This window comes from Impatiens glandulifera, chromosome 1 (genome assembly GCF_907164915.1).
Source record: "Impatiens glandulifera chromosome 1, dImpGla2.1, whole genome shotgun sequence".
Taxonomy (NCBI): Eukaryota; Viridiplantae; Streptophyta; class Magnoliopsida; order Ericales; family Balsaminaceae; genus Impatiens; species Impatiens glandulifera.
This window is the reverse complement of record NC_061862.1, coordinates 89197959-89217007: the sequence shown is the minus strand read 5'-3', so window position 1 is coordinate 89217007 and position 19049 is coordinate 89197959. Positions and strand designations below refer to the sequence as shown.

The 19049-nt window shown below is 30.2% G+C and overlaps 3 protein-coding genes and 1 non-coding gene across 5 annotated transcripts; 2 read left to right on the top strand and 2 right to left on the bottom strand.

The window, feature by feature from the left end:
- Positions 1-3963: 3963 nt before the first annotated feature.
- Positions 3964-9775, top strand: LOC124919231. 2 transcript variants are annotated; one of them, XR_007097561.1, is made up of 16 exons: positions 3964-4287; positions 4452-4891; positions 5193-5286; positions 5422-5608; positions 5688-5943; positions 6554-6769; positions 6855-6941; positions 7196-7330; positions 7542-7655; positions 7848-8095; positions 8168-8248; positions 8332-8563; positions 8881-8979; positions 9063-9248; positions 9347-9520; positions 9560-9775. XR_007097561.1 is itself a non-coding variant. In XM_047459427.1 (15 exons), exons 2-15 carry the CDS (start codon positions 4541-4543, stop codon positions 9452-9454), a joined length of 2394 nt encoding a protein of 797 aa, XP_047315383.1. In that variant the 5' UTR covers positions 3964-4287; positions 4452-4540; the 3' UTR covers positions 9455-9775. The 2 variants fall into 2 exon arrangements, 1 of the variants encoding a protein (XP_047315383.1); XM_047459427.1 differs by having other exon boundaries at positions 9347-9775.
- A 79-nt stretch (positions 9776-9854) lies between these two features.
- On the bottom strand, positions 9855-9926 carry TRNAE-UUC. The gene has a single exon. It is a non-coding gene; the product is annotated as a tRNA-Glu (tRNA).
- Positions 9927-10600: 674 nt separating this feature from the next.
- On the top strand, positions 10601-14685 carry LOC124919232 (G-type lectin S-receptor-like serine/threonine-protein kinase SD3-1). The gene is made up of 2 exons (XM_047459428.1): positions 10601-10758; positions 12321-14685. The coding sequence occupies exon 2, from the start codon at positions 12339-12341 to the stop codon at positions 14541-14543; it is 2205 nt and encodes a 734-aa protein (XP_047315384.1). The 5' UTR covers positions 10601-10758; positions 12321-12338; the 3' UTR covers positions 14544-14685.
- Positions 14686-15588: 903 nt separating this feature from the next.
- LOC124922138 (guanylate kinase 2-like) lies at positions 15589-18390 on the bottom strand. Its single transcript, XM_047462864.1, has 10 exons — positions 18244-18390; positions 18051-18158; positions 17884-17960; positions 17669-17798; positions 17065-17430; positions 16487-16608; positions 16275-16410; positions 16142-16193; positions 15894-16005; positions 15589-15817 (listed from the first exon to the last, which is right to left on the bottom strand). The coding sequence occupies exons 1-10, from the start codon at positions 18244-18246 to the stop codon at positions 15730-15732; spliced, it is 1194 nt and encodes a 397-aa protein (XP_047318820.1). The 5' UTR covers positions 18247-18390; the 3' UTR covers positions 15589-15729.
- Between the last annotated feature and the right edge of the window lie 659 nt (positions 18391-19049).

Here is a 19049-nt window from a genome sequence, read left to right as displayed (position 1 = left end):
GGGAAATGTTCAATGAATGAAAGTAAATGTTTATAAAATAATATAATTTGGCTTTCATATACTTTACAATGTTCAATGAATGAAAGCAATTGTTTCTTGAAAAAGAAAAACATGCTTTTTGCTTACTTTTATTATATAGGAACATTTGGTCCTTACTCTTTCTTTGGTAAGAAATTTTCATCTTGAATAGTTATCATAAAAGAAATGTATTTATTTTTTTTTTTGGGTAGGAAACACCAAGATTTTGAGTTGGATATGAGTTTGAGAAAAAAAAAATTAAGTAATTTTTATAAGTATTAATTTTAAATTTGATTTTTTTTTAAATTCAATTATAATTAAACATCTTATCATCATCTCTCTTAATAATCATTCAAAATACTAAAATATATTTTATTTATTTTTTCAAAAAAATATTATATATTAATACTATTTAAGTATTTTACTTAAAATAAAATAAAAAATAACCCACCTATTCAAACTCACCTCATATCAACATTCTTTAAATAAATTAAAATTTATTTAAAAAACCTACTGCTTAGAAAATTAATTAATTAATATTGAATCCATCATTTTTTATTTATTTATTGCTGAAAAGAATCTGTCATTTCTTCTTCTTTTAATATATGATATCTCTTTCTTTGGGTTGTAAGTCAAACAAGGCATGATGTTACACATTAACAAACATGACAAAAACCCTAATGTCATTATCTAATGGTTCCCTAATTGATTTTAAATATTATTTAACTTACCTTTTCAATTATTTTTAGATTAGCCTTATAATGATCCTTAAGTCCTCCACTAATAATAATGACATAGCCCCACATATGGATGGATGGATGCCAATTGCTACCCCTATTAACTCAAAATTGGGGATTGTTTGACTTGGATTAAAGAAAAAACTGTTTCTTAAAAACATTATTTTATGAAAAAATATATATTATTTGAATTAAATAAAAATATTATTAATATTTAAAATATATAGTAAGGAAATTAGTATTTAATTGATAAATTATTATTTTTTATAAAAAAAAAAAGTAATTAGTTATGAAATGTTGATTTTTTAAGATTAATCAAAATAATTTGCTTCAAACAAGGTATTGATTATCTAGGATTACAATTATTTGCTACTAGGGTGTGAATAAATATTTTGACATATTTACAAAGTTATAAAATATGTATTTTAAGATCAAATTATTATATAATTATTGTAAGTGTAATAAGTGTTAAATAATTGTGTTTAATAGAATAATACTTATAAATTTGATTCTCACTACTTCTTAAGTGAAAGTTAGAAGGTTGTGATATATTTTTAAATTAAAAAAAAAATACATATTAAATAAATAAAAACAAAAAGTATACAAATATTTAAATAAGTTCTCAATAACAAACAAAATAATATAAATAAAATGGTAAAAAAAATGTTTATTGAAGTTTTATGATCTTAAAAGTGTTTAACAAGTATTATTTAAAAAATTAATTTTATTTTAAAATTTTACAATTTTAAAATTTTAGGAGTTTATAAATTATATCGCTTTTATATTATTTTACATAAACAAGATAAATTTATATTTGTAAATTAAAAGATAATGACTTATTAAAAAAAAGATACACTCATATAATTGATTTTTTTTAACTGTAATTGTTCTGAGTATTATTTGTTTATTATTAAATTTTAAATTAATTGTATACTTTAATACAACTTGTGAAATTCTTTAACATCATACTTACTTTTGGGCTAACTAGTCACATGTTTTTATTTTATTTACATTGTTATATGGTTTGTATTATGATTAAGTCGTTTTTTGAATAATTTTTAATAATTGTTTTTGAGTATATACTTGAACATTCTAAAAAATACTAAAATAAATAAGGATTCAAGACTTCAAGTCAAAAATGTCCACCAACCTTCTTAACTGCTCATATAAGCAAGATTAGTAATTTTTTAATGAGTTTTATATATTTATATCTTCAAGTTGTTAAAATATGTTATAAATATATAAAACTCATTAAAAAAATTACATTAAATTTATTTTCTATCAGTATTTTATAATTAAATTATAAAATAAAATAAATTCTATTTTTATTATATTTACCTAAAATCATAATAATATAGAAAAACAATTTGATTTATTATTTAAAAAATAATTTCAATTCTTAAAAAGAATAATTTTTATATTAAATAATTTCAAAATAATGAAAATACCTCGTTTTAAATATGAACTATCTAGAACAAGATTTTATATATATATATAATTAATTAATAATACATGTTAGGCGTGTTAAAAAATGTGTTACACTTTAAATACCGCGTCTTTGTTTGGGGTTAGCTAATACTTAATCTTGTAATTTATTTTTGAGTGAAATAATATGGTACTTTGCTCGTCTAATATTTAAATGAATCAACTCTTGACCTTCTTCCATATGCTAGATTTCAGATTATAATATTTTCAGATTTTTTTATTTCGACGAGAGTTTCCAGACTTGGTTGTCCTCGGTAGATATTTCAATTTTTTTTTTGACAATAAGTTAATTTTTATTAACTCAAATAAAGAGTTACATCTAAAAATAAAAAAACTAATTTATAAATAATATAAAATAATATTTATAAAATAAAATAATAAATAAGAATTTAAATATTAAATAATATAACAAATATATAAAAATTAAAATTTTATTTAAAAAATTCAAATATTTTATAATTTCTTAAGGTAACTATCAGGTAAGAAAATATAACAAGTGAAAAAAAATGTGTCAAAAAAATTTGACCGTAGTAATAAAATTTGTTTTTATCCATTGGTTGATAAATAATGTACAAAAATATTATGTAAAATGATAAATGACATCTACCTTTAGAATCAAAATAATAATAAATCAATATAAATCAAGAGAAGATATAAATAAAATATTGATTTTATTCACTATTTATTTAATAAAAGATAAACAACTTCATATCTAAACTGATCAAGAAAATTGGTTGTCAGTCGGATTTCATCTCGACTGATTATATCATCATCCTTCTCATTATATGATAATAAAAAGACCCATCAAACAATGAAAGTGTTATTATTTGAATTATAAAAATTCGAAACGATAAATTTAGCCCGATTAAATAAAATGTCGGACCGAACAAAGTACAGTATTAATTCAAATTTAAGTGATAAAAAAAATTGAGACACTCTAGATCACGAACAAAATCATTTTTCACCTCTCTATTATTTTTTTAATTTTTTAAGAGAAAACAACCACAAAATTTTAATATTTTAATTTGAATATTAATTAAATTAAATAATATTTTAAATTATATCTTAATTATATATATATATATATATATATTAACAAATTTAATCACTGGTTAAATAAATTGAGTTGTCCTCCTTTTCCTTAATTACAATTGAAAAAGTAATTCAATATGAAAATATTTATTTAACGAGTGACGTCCACAATTATGCAAGCAATTTGAAGGTCCAATAATAGTAAGTCTAACACGTGAACTTAATAGATCTGATTTATTTTTATTATTTTAAAATTACTTGTTTTTAATTATATTTCTTTCTTATTGTAATTTGTAGTAGACGAAAAAAAAATTATTTTCAATAAATTGTAAATCATAATTACTTGTTTAAGTATTTTTATTTATTTTAAAATGCTCGGTTTCATCTTCTTTTGAGTTTTTGAGTGTAACTAATCTCAGTTAAGTATATAATTCGATTAAGTGTCAATTAAGTATATAACCCGCAAACACAATTAATTATTTATTCGAGCGCAGAATTTGTCGTCTGACGGGAAAAGCTGAGATATCCAACTCTTGTTATCGCTAGATTATAAGATTGATAAAAAATTATATTATTATATGTTATAATTTTATTTATATTTATAGAATTAAAATATAATTTTATAAGTTAAAAAATATTGACAAAATGCATAATTCCTAATCTATGAGCTTCGTCTTGGCGTGTTCCATAGTTGACTCTCTCTTCTCTCTCTCTCTCTCATAGAGACGGTGGTTATTCCAAATTTCCATGGCTGCATTATGATGAAATCTTTGAACAATATTTAAATTCTTTACCATGTGGATTTCAATTGGAACAAGGGAATCTGTATCATTTCATTTACAGTCTCTCTCTCTCTCTCAACCTCTATCAGTTGCTTTGTTTGGTACATTATGTGGATTCTTCTGGATTTTCTTCATGCATCGCCGTTCTCTCATTGACGAACAATTCGATTTCGTCGATTTTCTAACAGGAATTCGTGTTTTGTATTGAACCTGCGATCTTGGATCTTTAAAAGGTAAGTTTACACTTTACAGATCTATTATTATGACTTTGATTTGATTTTAAAGTATTTGTTTCTCTTACACTACACATTGATTCATCCGATTAGTATGCCTTTTGTGAATCCGAGACGATTACAATTATTTATTATATAATCTTGTTTTGTTCATTTCTATACAGCTGTGTGTTCTCTGGTTGGCTACCAGAGAACGCTTATCAAATTTCTGGCCGCCAAAAAGGAAATAGAGAACAAATTGTAGAGGAGAAATATGTTGTCTGTTCAGAAATGGAAGTGTTCATGGTCATTGGTGGCATCCATTGCTTCATTTTTGGCTTTAGTTTCAATTATCCATCTGTTCTTGTTTCCTGTTGTGCCTAGTTTCGATTACTTAAGTTTCCGGCAATCTCAATCCACATGTATCCCAATCAATGAAGGAACAACCGTTAATCAAAATCAGAGTCAGAAACAACTTCAGCAGCAGCCGAAGTTTAATTTAGATGTTCGGTTTCCTTCTGATTTACACAATTCAGTTGTGTACAATGGCGCTCCTTGGAAGGCTGAGATTGGTCGATGGTTATTTGGTTGTCATTCAGTTGCTAACCCCGTCAAGATTGTCGAGGTATTGAGATATATATTCTTACTTTAATTATTGAGTTCTTAAATGATCTCTTCCTGAATTTCATATCAAGACATTAACTGATCTTACCAAAAAATGACTACGACAAGTAATTGGAATCAATTTTGTAAGTACAAATGAACCATCCACAAGTTGAGGAAGCAATCAGATTTTTTTGCTTATTTCCTTCTTACAATTTGCTTGTTGGAGTTAATATTCTCATTTGGAAGTAGATTTTTTTGTGCATTGTTTTGAACAATCCACTTCATTTATGAATGGTAGTTAATATTTGTTTATTCAACAGAGTATTGGTGGCAAGAGCTGCAAAAGTGGGTGTAGTGGTCAAGGTGTGTGTAATTATGATTCAGGTCAATGCCGTTGCTTCCTTGGGTATCAAGGTGAGTGTTTATTAAAATTAGATAATCTTTTTTTTTTCAGAATATACTATCATGTGTGAGTTTTTATACCCGGACCATTTTCAAAAAAGAATGTACCATGATGTTCAATTGTTGTTTCTATATAATCTATAACAGGAGAAGGATGCTCTGATAAACAAGAGTTAAGTTGCAATTATGAAGCAGCAGAAAACCTGCCTTATGGGCGTTGGGTTGTCTCCATCTGCTCAGCTTATTGTGACAAAACAAGAGCAATGTGTTTCTGTGGAGAAGGCACAAAGTATCCAAACCGTCCTGTGGCTGAGTCATGTGGATTTGAATTGTCGTAAGCAGCAAACTTCTTACTACACAAAAACACACACATAAACATCGTAATATTTAACCATTGGCTCACTTTTTTTCAGACAACCAAATGGTCCTAATAGTCCTAAAAGTGTGGATTGGGGAAAGGCTGATCTAAATTTATTTACAACGAATAAGAGCATACATGGATGGTGTAATGTTGTACCAGCTGAAGCTTATGCATTAAAAGTCAGAATTAAAGAGGAATGTGATTGTAAATATGATGGTTTATGGGGTCGGTTTTGTGAGATTCCTGTCCTGAGTGTTTGTCTCAATCAATGCTCTGGCCATGGGCATTGTCGGGGAGGATTTTGCCAGGTGAGTAGACGTAAAAGTTCATGTTTTTGTTGTTTAACTAAGTTTTTTTTGGGGACAGTCTTATGAATAACTAAGAATAATACACAAAAAGCTACTGAAATATGATATGAAGGATAGAAAATTGGGAATTCTGCAAATTGAACTTGTCAATTCATGCGTGGTTTGTTCTTGGTTTCGTTCTGCAGATTTCGCTCTTGGTTTCATTTGATGAGCTTTTGTTTTCTATTGCCCGGATATGATGATTTCTTCGTCAATCAATTGTAGCAGTTTATCATCATGAATTAGATTTAAATGTTTTTTCTTGTTCTTTTATGTTCTTTCCTTTGTTTCCACATTCACATAACTATCTTTCTTTTATTTTGCGAATCTGGTGGAAATTGTCTACTTGGAACTCACATTACTGAATCAAGATTCTTTTTAATACCAATCCTTTCTCTAAAAAAAATATCTGAAATATTTTTATTGCTGAATGAAAATATCTAGTTCCAACCAATATTTTAAATGACAAAAATCATGCAGTTTTATTTTCTAGCGAATGTCATTATTGTCGGATATTTGAATCTGTTTGGACTTGATTTTTCATTCCCATGATTTATGTTTTCCTTCACAGTGTGATGGGGGCTGGTTTGGGACAGATTGCAGTATCCCGTCAGTTATGTCTTCTATAAAAGAATGGCCTCAATGGCTTCGACCAGCTCACATTGATGTTCCTGATAGCACAAATCTTACTCGAGATATTTTGAATCTAAATGCTATAGTTGAAAAGAAGAGGCCACTTGTATATGTATACGATTTGCCTCCAGAATTCAACAGCCAATTGCTAGAGGTAAATTAACTGCACATGATTAAAACAATATTGTTGTTGCCCATTAAGTTTATCTGAAATATCTTGTCGTGTGTTTTTTCTTCAGGGACGTCATTTCAAGTTCGAGTGTGTGAATCGATTATACGATCATAATAACGAGACAATATGGACAGAACATTTGTATGGTTCTCAGGTAGTTTTTTAGCCATTTTATTTTTTGAAAGGATAAAACATTTCATTAAAACCACATCTTTGAGAAGATCTCAAAATTGTGGAGAAATGCCCAAAAAACACCGATACAACCCAAGTTATGACAATGATTGACTACCAAAAATAAATCAGCACAACATCAGAAAAACCTAAAAAAATAATGAGAGCTGTGAAACGTTTGATTAATTAGCATTTAGTCATTATTCTGAAAGATTTTCATGATTTCTTTATGTACAGATGGCGTTTTATGAGAGTATTCTAGCTAGCTCTCATAGAACATTAAATGGCGAAGAAGCCGACTTCTACTTTGTTCCGGTTCTTGATGCTTGCATTATTACCCGCGCAGATGATGCACCTTATTTGAACATGGAGGTATTTTTAAATCTATTTTCATTAATTCACAATTAACGCGAATGTCGCATGGATCGTGGTGAAACAACTGGACAAAACAAATTCTAGGACAAGTCATCTCCAAAAGGGAAAATATGCCCACAAACTATCATTTTAGTCATTCATATGTATATATATATATATATTTGTCGTTTTGAGTTCTGATAATACGATTTTAATCTTAAATTTTCAGAAACACAAAGGAATAAGGAGCTCCCTTACTCTAGAATTCTATAAGAAGGCATATGATCATATTATTGCAGAATATCCTTACTGGAATCGTTCATCTGGAAGAGACCACATTTGGGTATGTAAACAATTCATTTTTATTCAAATAAGGTCAATCAAACAGTTGAATTGACAAAGACGATTTGAATGTGACTTGATTTCTAGTGAAGTTGTTCAAGACACACAAATATATATAGTTTTATGTTGTAATCGAGTTAGCCATATAGAAATTAGACAATAGTTTATCTTAATAGCGTTTTTTTATTGGTAGTCATTTTCATGGGATGAAAGTGCATGCTACGCACCAAAAGAGATATGGAACAGCATGATGTTAGTCCACTGGGGTAATACAAATTCAAAGCATAACCATTCAACAACTGCTTATTGGGCTGACAATTGGGATAGCATCTCTCCTGAAAGAAGAGGCAATCATCCTTGCTTCGATCCAGATAAAGATCTTGTTCTTCCAGCTTGGAAGAGACCTGATGTTCATTCCTTGAAATCTAAGTTTTGGTCATGGTGTGTAAAGATCTTTCTTTCTTTCTCTCTATTGCTTATATTTTTCATGGACATATATCGAATGTGTTTTAGGAGCCGTGAAAAGAGGATGACTTTGTTTTACTTCAATGGAAATTTGGGACCGGCTTATGAATTTGGACGACAGGAAGATACGTAAGTAAATGTCACTAATTTTAATTACTAAAAGCCCTATAGGGTTAATACGGTTTAACACAAATTTTATGTTTTTTTTTCAGGTATAGCATGGGTATAAGGCAAAAGATGGGAGAAGAGTATGGATCAACACCAAACAAGGAAGGAAAACTTGGGAGACAACATGCGGACAATGTAATTGTGACGCCTTTACGTACCGATGATTATCATAAGGGTTTGGCCACTTCAGTCTTTTGTGGAGTTATGCCCGGAGATGGATGGAGTGGTCGAATGGAAGACAGCATTTTGCAAGGTTGCATTCCCGTTATTATTCAGGTTTGTGAAAATATTACCTGAAATGTGATCATTTTGACCATCACACATTCAAATGTCTGTCTTTTGTCAGCGATCCAATCATCTGATTTTCCTGTAATTATAACTCTTCGTAGACCTATTCAAACTGACCAAAAAGTCTCATTCGATTCCAACTGATTTAAGTGAACCCAAATCTCATTGTGGATAAATCATCGTATTGTAGATCTGCCCATTTCGCGTTTCCAAATAAATCAAAAACCATGTGCATTGTGGTTTTATATAAAACTTTGTACAATTATTAACATGGGGCAATAATTGCTTGTTTTGGTCTCATTCAGGATGGGATCTACCTTCCATTCGAGAATGTGCTCAATTATGAGAGTTTTGCTGTTAGAATACTTGAAGATGAGATTCCAAATTTGCTGAATATTCTCAGGGTAATTTAATTTCTTAAATTCCTTCAATTTCCATCAATGAAAATTTGTCAATATTCTGAAATTTGAGTTTTGGACATTCCCAGAGATTCAATGAGACTGAAATAAAATTCAAGCTGGCAAATGTACAGAAGATCTGGCAGAGATTCTTATACCACGATTCCATTATGCTCGAAGCTGAAAGACAGAAATCTACATTCGGACGAACCCCTGATTGGAGTTCAGCGTTCTCAAATTTAACCGAGGATGATGTTTTCGCCACCGTGATACAGGTATATATATATATATATATGTTTCATATCCATTCCGATTTGAATATTTCAACCTTTTCTCTATTAAAATTTTAAAAACATTCACTGTTGGTCTGAAGGTGTTACACTACAAACTGCATAATGATCCATGGAGACAGCATCATCTTGATCAAAATCAGAAGAAGGATTTTGGGTTACCACAAGAGTGCTTGATAAGGACCAAATGAAAAACCCTTCTCGGAAAATCGATACACTTTTCTTTTTGGCAATATATCTGATACATACATGTAGAATAGAGGTATTTAAGTTAAAGGAAACTATGGTCTGTGTTCTAGATTTGAATCCAAATAGGCAATAAATTTCTCAATCAGAATCATTCAAAGTTCATACACATCCCGGTTTCTAAATGTTATCTTCTGAATCCACATGTAATAGATTTTTATAGTTTTGGTTTTTTGCATTGTGAAAGAAAAGTATACCAAATACATTATTGTAAAGGAAGCTTTGTTCCATTCATGGTGGTTAAGAATTACCTTATTGTGAATTTATTGCTGATTTATGTTAATGTTTAAGAACTTTATGTTAAAATTTGTTTTGGAAAAAAATATTTGGGTAATTTTTAAAAAATTCCGATGCCGGGAATCGAACCCGGGTCCCCTGGGTGAAAGCCAGATATCCTAACCGCTGGACGACATCGGATTATATGTCTACATTTTATTCTAATATATATATACAAACTTTATATTCTTTTAATTATGTAAATTAAACTAAAAATTCGAATACTTTATATTCTTTTAATTATGTAAATTAAACTAAAAATTCGAATACTTTATATTCTTTTAATTATGTAAATTAAACTAAAAATTCGAATATATGTGGACACATAATTTTAAATTCATTTTTTTATACTATAATGAATATTTATTTGATTAAACTTGTAAATAAATGTTTTAAAAATAACTTCTATTAAAAGTATTCAATGATAATTCTTAACTTCAAGGAACGGTAGACAATGGAGGACACTTAACCTTCAAAAGTCAAAACTGAATATTTCATTTTTTATTTATTTATATTAAGAATTTAAAGTGAATTTATTATTGTTATAAAATATTAAATAAAAAGAAAAAATATATTCAAAAATTAATAAAGTTAAAATTAAAAATAATTTAATTATTTTTTTTATAAATGAAATTTGTTATCATTAAATTATTTAAAATTAATATTATCTATTATTATTAATCTAAAACTAGAGTTTATTATAATTTATTTGTTCATTTTACTTTTTGAATTAAAGATTAAAGTAGCTTTAATATATAATATATATAATCAGTTATTTTCTCACCGTGGACTTATTTCCATTTTCATTAAATCCTCTTTTCTGACCTTCAATGGGAACATGAGGAGAAGAATATATTTCTCTCTCTAAAACCTCTCTTTAAAATCTCTCAACAACTTCTCTCAAGCATCTCCATCACCTTCGTCAGCTATCGATCGATCCACCATTGGGATTCTCAGTCTTAATCCTTGTTTGGTAAGTTCATCACTGTAATCTTCTCTAGCTCAAATGTTATACATTATAATGCTCCAACACAAAATCAGAAAAAATATAGTAGGAAGTGGAATTACAGTGAGAAATCGATAGAAGAAGAAGAAACTAGGTCTATAGAAGGAAGAACAGAGTGAGAATACGAGAGAGTAGCGATTTCACATGCATGATCTTCATCTTCATCATCTTCTTCTTCCTTAATATTTTAGGGATTTTAAAATGAAATTATTCGTTTTCCTATACAAAAGTGCTGTCGGTCTGCCTGTAAAGTTGTCAATCTCAAAGGTTTGAAAAAGATAGCCACTATCTGACCTAAACTGGGCCCGTTTTGTGCCGAGATTCCTTTTGAAAACTCAATAAATGACTGTTTACATTGTCTGGCCCCATAACTCATTCATTATATTATTATTCATTTGGTGTAGCATCCATCCATATTTGGAAACAAGCATTCAATGTTATTAGCATGTTCTTTTCTGTTGCAGATTACTTTCACTTCCAAATATTTCTATACAGGATTTACATCTAGACCTAGTTAAATAAACATCAATGATTTGTATATAAATGAGGCTAGTTGTTGATAATCCATGTTTCCAACTGTTCAATTAGCATGTACAGTTTTGTAGGTATCTTCAAAACTATTTTATTTTAGCTCAATCTGGAGGATCTGAACATGGATATGGGACAAACTAACTTCAGATACACTCTGTTTTCAAGAAAATTGTTTGAAAATAGTGTTTTCTAATGAAGACATTAAACCTGCATATCTAAATTCTTCTTCACAAGTCCCAAACTGAGAGATTTTCATCATTACTGTCCTGTTGATTCATGTCTTCAATTCTAACTTTCGCTAGGTTTTAGACTGCTTTACTACTATGGTTCAAACAGTGAACCCCTATGGTATTGATCTCAGTATTTTCGAGGTGGTTTGTTGCAATCTTTCGCTTTATTTCAGTTATGTTGTGTTTGATAAAACTGAAAATTAAGTGTTAGAATACTGGAATTTAAGTGTTGAATTAGATAATTGTCTGATATGTAAGTTTATTTGTTAAAATGTGAAACTGATATCGGATATTATGTACTTGTAGAGACTATTTTACCCTTAGAGTGATTAATTTAGTTGATTTTAAAGGGTTAAATTTGTGTTTTGTATTCTCATAATATAATACTGATTTAAGTCATTCATAGCTATTGAATTATGGGGTGTTTATCAGATGGAAACTAGGGTACTTTACTCTTGAAGAGGCAATCCCAAACCCTAGTGGGATTTGCATTTTGCGATATCAATGTCTACTTAAAAAACATCAATCTAGTCTTGGTTATGGCCCATTTGGAAACACTTTATGAAGCAGAAGTTGAGTTTGGACGAAAAAACATCAATAAATCAAAATTCGAATGAAATACTCTAAAAAGACTGTTTTCAAATAAACTTATCAATGTTTCTTGTTCAAACTCAATTCCAGGTCTCGATTTTTTTTCCAAATGGGCATAACTTTAGTTTATATTTACCAACATAACCTAATATGCTTCCACCTTTTGTTTGACCACAGAAACCTTGAGCATTTGCCATGCTTTGGAAAAGAAGAAGACTGTTAACACTTGTTTTCACATTCTTCATCTACAAAACAGCTACATCCCAAATTCCAATCGGTTCAAGGCTTTCAATTGCAGAAAACAACTATTGGATCTCCCCGAATGGCAATTTCGCAATCGGTTTCTTTAATCATTCCGATCAATACAGCATTGGCATCCGTTTCAATTCAAAGTCCATTCCAAACGATAATCAAGCAATTGTTTGGATTGCAGGCGGAAATCTCGTTGTAGGAGATCAATCTTATTTCGAGTTTAGAGAAAATGGAGAATTTGTCCTGTTTGATTCCATTCGAGGCTCGATTGCTTGGGCTACAAGTAATCGTAATGCCAGTACCAAACCGTCTGCTAATCTTCTCGACAATGGGAATCTTGTAATTCTTTCGAATGGAGATATGGTATGGCAGAGCTTCAACGACCCATCCGATACGCTTCTCCCGGGCCAGAACTTATCTGTTTCGAATATTCTTCGAGCTGCGAGTGGAAATTCGTTGTCGAGTTATTACAGTCTCCGATTGGATGATTATAGTTCCGGAAAATTACAACTTCAATGGGAGAGGAATACGGTTTATTGGGAAAACGTCGATAATTCTAATTCGATAATAACTCGGGCTATCCTCGACATTAATGGAAGGTTTCAAATTCTCGACGATAAATCGAGAGTGGTTTGGTCCGTTTTCGCGGACGATCATAACGATTCCGCGATTGAGTTTCGGTTTCTCCGCCTCGATATTGACGGCAATCTCCGGTTATATTCTTGGGTTAACGTGGAGAAAAAGTGGAGCACAGTTTGGCGGGCGGTTCACAATCAGTGCGATGTTTTTGCGACGTGTGGATTAAACGGACTATGCGCGTTTAATTCTTCGTTTGGATCGTTTTCGACGCTTTGTAGATGCGTTTATTCATCGGAAAATGTAATCGGTTCGAAATGTATAGATTGTAAATTTGGATCAATGACGACGGTGTATAAGCATACGACGCTTTACGGGATTTATCCTCCTAACGAAACGATCGTTCTCGCAAATGAGAAACAATGCGAAGATTTGTGTAGAAATGATTCGATGTGTACCGCCGCAACCTTTGTGAATAATGGAAACCCGAGTTGTCGATTACTTAAGACCCGATATATTTCGGGTAAATTTGATCCATCGTTGAATTCGGTATCGTTTGTTAAAAAGTGTATCAACGATCCGATCGCAGCGAGGCCCGAAACTCCGACTCCGACTCCTTCGTCTTTTTCGTGGAATATCGCGTATATTATCGGTTTTCCGACAATGCTATTAGTTTTACTCGTTCCCGCTCATATCGTAATCGCTATATGCATCCGGAAGAGAAATGATCGGTTGATTATGAAACGAGTAAACACGAAATGTTTGGATTCGAAAGGTTTGACGATCTTCTCGTATTCCGAAATCGAAGAAATTACGGAGAGCTTCAAACATCGAATCGGTCCGAAAATGTTCAAAGGCAAGCTCATGGATAATAATAATAATGATAACAATAAACGGTTAGTAGCTGTTAAAGACGCAAATAATATTGAAGAAAGGAAATTTGTAACGGTAATGTCGAGAATCGGAGCCATTCATCATAAGAGCCTAGTGAAGGTAGAAGGCTATTGCTCCGAACAAGGTCAAAGATACGTCGTATACGAACACGCGAAGAACGGATCGTTGAATAATTGCATGGAGAAGTTGACTTGGAGAAATCGGATAGAAATTGGATTGACAATTGCGAAGGCGGTTTCTTATCTACACTCGGGATGTCGAGAATTCATTGCTCATGGAAATTTGAAGCTCGAAAACGTGGTTTTGGATGAAAATTTCGAAGCGAAAGTTGGCGAGTTTGGTTTTAATTCGGTTTATGAGAAGGATGTTGAAGATTTCGGCATGATATTGTTGAGTTTGATAAGCGGACGAGAAGACGATGACGACGACGGTTCTCTTCGGAATTGGGCTTACGAGAAATGGTTGGTTGGGCATGGCGGGGAAATTGTGGATGGGAGAATTATAGAAAAGGAGGGTGTTATTGATTTGGTTGAATTGGAACGGTTATTGAGAATTGCGTTTTGGTGCTTGCCGGCTGATGAACGGTTTAGATGTTCGATGGTCGAAGTTGTTAATGTTTTGGAAGGAAATCTAGCCGTTGATAAACCGCCACCACCGCGAATTCTTCTTCCAGGTTAATTTACATTTTATAACCTCTATTTTGTGTATAGTGAAAACTAACTTTGATTTAATTAATGTGAACATTGGAAAATTGCAATGTAGTATTTGTAACCATTTTTGTCAAAATCATTGAAAATTTGTCTTAGCAAAAAGTAAAACTTCTCAGATTATTTTTATTTTAATTTTTTTAAGTAATTAATAATAAATCTGAAATAATTTCTCTAAGTTAAATATATTTTACATAAACAAAATTGATTCAATATTGAATTTAATAAAAAAAATTATAAATTATATAATAATATTATAAATTAAACATGTCAAAATATAATTAACTATTTTTAAAATTTATTAAGTTTTTTTTAATAATAATTTAATTATTATTTTTATTAATTATATTTTTAATTATTTTATGATAAAAATTTAATTGGATAATTACATTTTAAACTAATTATTTAATAAATATTTAAAATTATATTTAACATGATTTTTTTTTGTCTTTTTTGTGTTTATATTTTAATATATATATAAATTAATTAATAAAATATAATAGATACAAAAATATATATATATATATATATATATATATATAATCGAACATTAAAATAAAAAAATATTTATTTATTTAACACTATATTTTAAATAATTCATAAATATTTATTATTTTAATTTATAATATTCATAAATAAAAAAATTGAAATGAAAAGAGTTTCTTTAAAATATATTAAAAAGAATTCAAAATAAAATATTTGACTGTTTGCTAAAGGTCATTTTAGACTTAATTTTTAAAGTTAGTGAAGTATCAATTATGCAAGTCTCACCTGTTGGAAAAAAAAAACTCTATTTTTTTGTCGACCAATCTTAATAAGAAACTGTCAATATTTATTTGTATTTAAAATTAGTGTCTCAATTTAAATAATAATTTATTGTATTTGAAATTAGTGTCTGAATTAAAATAAATAATTAGTTATATTGGTTGAAATAATTGAAATGAGAGTGAACTTAACTGAATAATCCAAAATGCTTATTATAATATGAAGATAAAATTATCTAATAATAAAACCCATACTAGTTTAAAATATAAAAGATAATTAAAGTTGTCTTTGCGTATAAAAATACACAAACAAGAAATGCAAATGCCGCATCTATATATAATATCTCTTCCCTAGAATATAAAGAATGGAAAATCGTATCGAGATTAAACAATCTATGTAGTTGTATCAACTGGGTAGATGTTTACGCCTCGAGTTCTTCCGGGTGCCCCTCCGTTTACTTTAGACACATCCAACACAAACCTGTAATCAATTCAAAATGTTAGTTTAGATCATATAAGAAATTTCTGAATTTCAGTTTCTAGATTGATAGTCTTACATTTGATGTTGCTTTGGAGTTGTTGTGGACTCTATGGCACCAAAATTGATGAGGATTTTATTGTCAATTTTCGATACGGAAAACTCTTGTGGCATGTCTTCAAGCTCCAGCACTGAATAATAATAATAATAATAATAGCATCAAAGGAGAACATTAATTGATTAGGCATATATGTAAGTAAGTTGGATATCAATGGCCATAGATTACATCGCCATAGGGCATCTATATGTAAGGTAAGAGTCCCTTACCTTGTTGATTGTGGGGAAGAAAGGTTAAGTTGTTGTTGATACCAAGGAGTTCCTACATTATAACGAGAACAAAGGACATTGTTAAAGGTGATAAACTCTTTTATTATTATTATTATTATTAGTGAGAAAATACCTTTAGATTTTCATAGCAAGTCTCAAGGTTATCATTGATGAGAATATGGTCAAATAGGCCTAAGGACTCTCCCTTCTCAAGTTCTGCCTTAGCATTGCCTAGTCTCTTTTGGATCTGCTCCTCTGTTTCAGTACCTCTGAATAAACAAAACAATAAGCCAGTTAAGGCGATTATTGAAATTTGACAAAAAAATCATTATTTTACAAAATTACCTGTCACGAAGGCGCTTTTCGAGTTCATCAAAAGATGGTGGTCGTATAAAAATAAATACAGCTTCCAGAGAATTAGCCCTAACTGATGTTGCCCCTTGTACATCAATATCAAGGATGCACCTCTACATTGCAAGTAAAACATCCCATCTCAATCATATTTAAACAAAATGAGCTTCAGATTCTAATTAAAGTTGATGGTTCCATAAAATGTAGTCAAAGTCTCGTATTTGGTACTGTCTGATTTTCTCGCACATAAAATATCATAAAAAATAACACATTCGTGCTCATAAAAACAATTGTTTTAATCTTAGGTAAACAATTTAAGTGCTTTTTTTATTTAACTTTTGAATGGTCAGGCCGTGAAACCTTGTGGACATCCCATGTAGATCCACATCGGGACGAGAAACTTAACCAAAAAGCAGCGTTTCCAAATGGCCTCAATTTATTTGCCTTGAGTATTTAAATGGGTGTTTTGGTTTAGTTTATGATTTGATGAATTAACCACGTCAAACTATAGCCCTAAACATATATGTAAACGCAAAATAGAGAATATGTAAATGCCAATACACATAACATACCTTTCCTGCATCTGAAACCATCTCAACTGCTTCAATACTAGTACCATAAAGATTTCCATGAACCGAAGCAAACTCAAGGAACTTTCCATCTTTTATATCCTTTTCCATGACACTACGATCAGTGAAATGGTAATGAACCCCATTCTCCTCCATATTCCTTGGAGAACGTGTTGTGTGACTCACAGAGAATCCAAACATCGTAGGGAACTCCTTCATGAGTTTCGATATTAAAGTTCCCTTTCCAACTCCCGAAGGACCACTTATAACAATGGGCTTCTCGTATTCACCTCTTACACCCTTACTCCAAGCAACAACTTCCTCACCTTCATAAACTTCCTTTTGCTGCCTAACGTATTTAGTATCCACCTATCATCAAAATTAAACATATGAATCCAATATTCAATTGTTTGGTTCCAGGGGCAATTCCAATTATGTTATTGGTTTAAGTACTTGCCATAATGAATTGGATTTAGAATTAGAAATCTAATGGAATTAAAACACTGAAAAAATTCTTAATTCAATGTCAATTCCCCACATCCAAACACGACCAAAACTGGTTATTTCATAACATAAACAACCATAAACAATTAAGTACTACACTAACCTCAAGAAACCAGAAACAATCGTCAATTGGAGATCCCTGTCTAATAATCAAAACCCGATCCTCATTTAACAAAACGGCTGAATGGCCCTCACAATGCTTCGGTTTAGTTCCCAGTACAGTGGGAACAATCCTGTTTCAGTATTCGAATCCTTCTTATTCAAAACCGAATAAACATACACGGCGCAAAGCATCAACAGAGAAAGTAAAAAAATTACCATTGCCCTGTCGATTTGTTGTAAACACGAACTCCAATTCCAGACATCGATTCATCATCCGATCCACCTATCACATACTGATAAAAAAAGAAAAGGGTCAAAACAATAAAGACCAAACAAACATTACTTGAATATTAATATTAATATATGATAGAAGCATTACATACAGTTTTATCACCAATATCACAAGTTGTTTGTAAGCCTCTAGATTTCAAGGCAATCCCATTCAATAAATCCCTTTGCAGATCATTGGAAACAAAAGCAGGAGCTTCTCCCTAAAAAGAAATCAATCAATCAATCAAACACTGTTTTAATATGTTTTCAAATCACAATAAAGCAAGAACAAAAATCTAAACTCACCATAACTTGCTAAACTTAAAGATCTCAAACAATACAATGGAGATTGAACCTGAAGAAATAAATAGATCACAAAATAAATAAAGAAACAGATCTTGTAATAAACCCTAATAATAATAATGGGTTATAAAACCAAAGAAAGCGTTAGAAGAAAAATGCAGGTAAAATTAAAGTATATATAAAGATGGAAGAAAGTAATTTAAGGAATGAAGACAAACCAACAAGAGATTAACGAAGAAGAATAATAATAAAAAAGAGTTCTTTATTAAAACGGGTTGTAATGAAAGAATAAGAAAAACCAACCTGTAAGAAGATGGGATGGTATTATTATAGAGGAGAGGAGAAGGAAGGGGGATGAAAAGAAGATGATTATTAATATTCTTCTTCCGAATCTGAAGGCGGATCCTTGGGTGCTAAAGCGGCAAGAATTTAGGGTTGAAAAAGGAGAAGTTGGATGGGAAATCAAACGAGCGTCCCATATTTGTAGGATTGATTGAATTCAAGAAGAAGAAGAAAAGGATCATCGATGATTATGATTAAGAGAGAGAATGAAGAAGAAGAAGAAGGTGGGGGCATTTTAGGTCGTTTTCAATTTGAGATTTCCATTGCATCCGTCCCGTCCGCTCCTAGACACTTTTTTAAAATATTATTTATGGTAACTAAATTTATATTTTAATTAGTTGATTAATTTGAATATATTTTTGAAAGATTTGAAAAAATATATTTTTAATATTTAACTTATTGAAATTAGGGATGTTCAATAAATTTGAAAGAAAAAAATTAAAAAAATATATTTTTAATATTTTTAA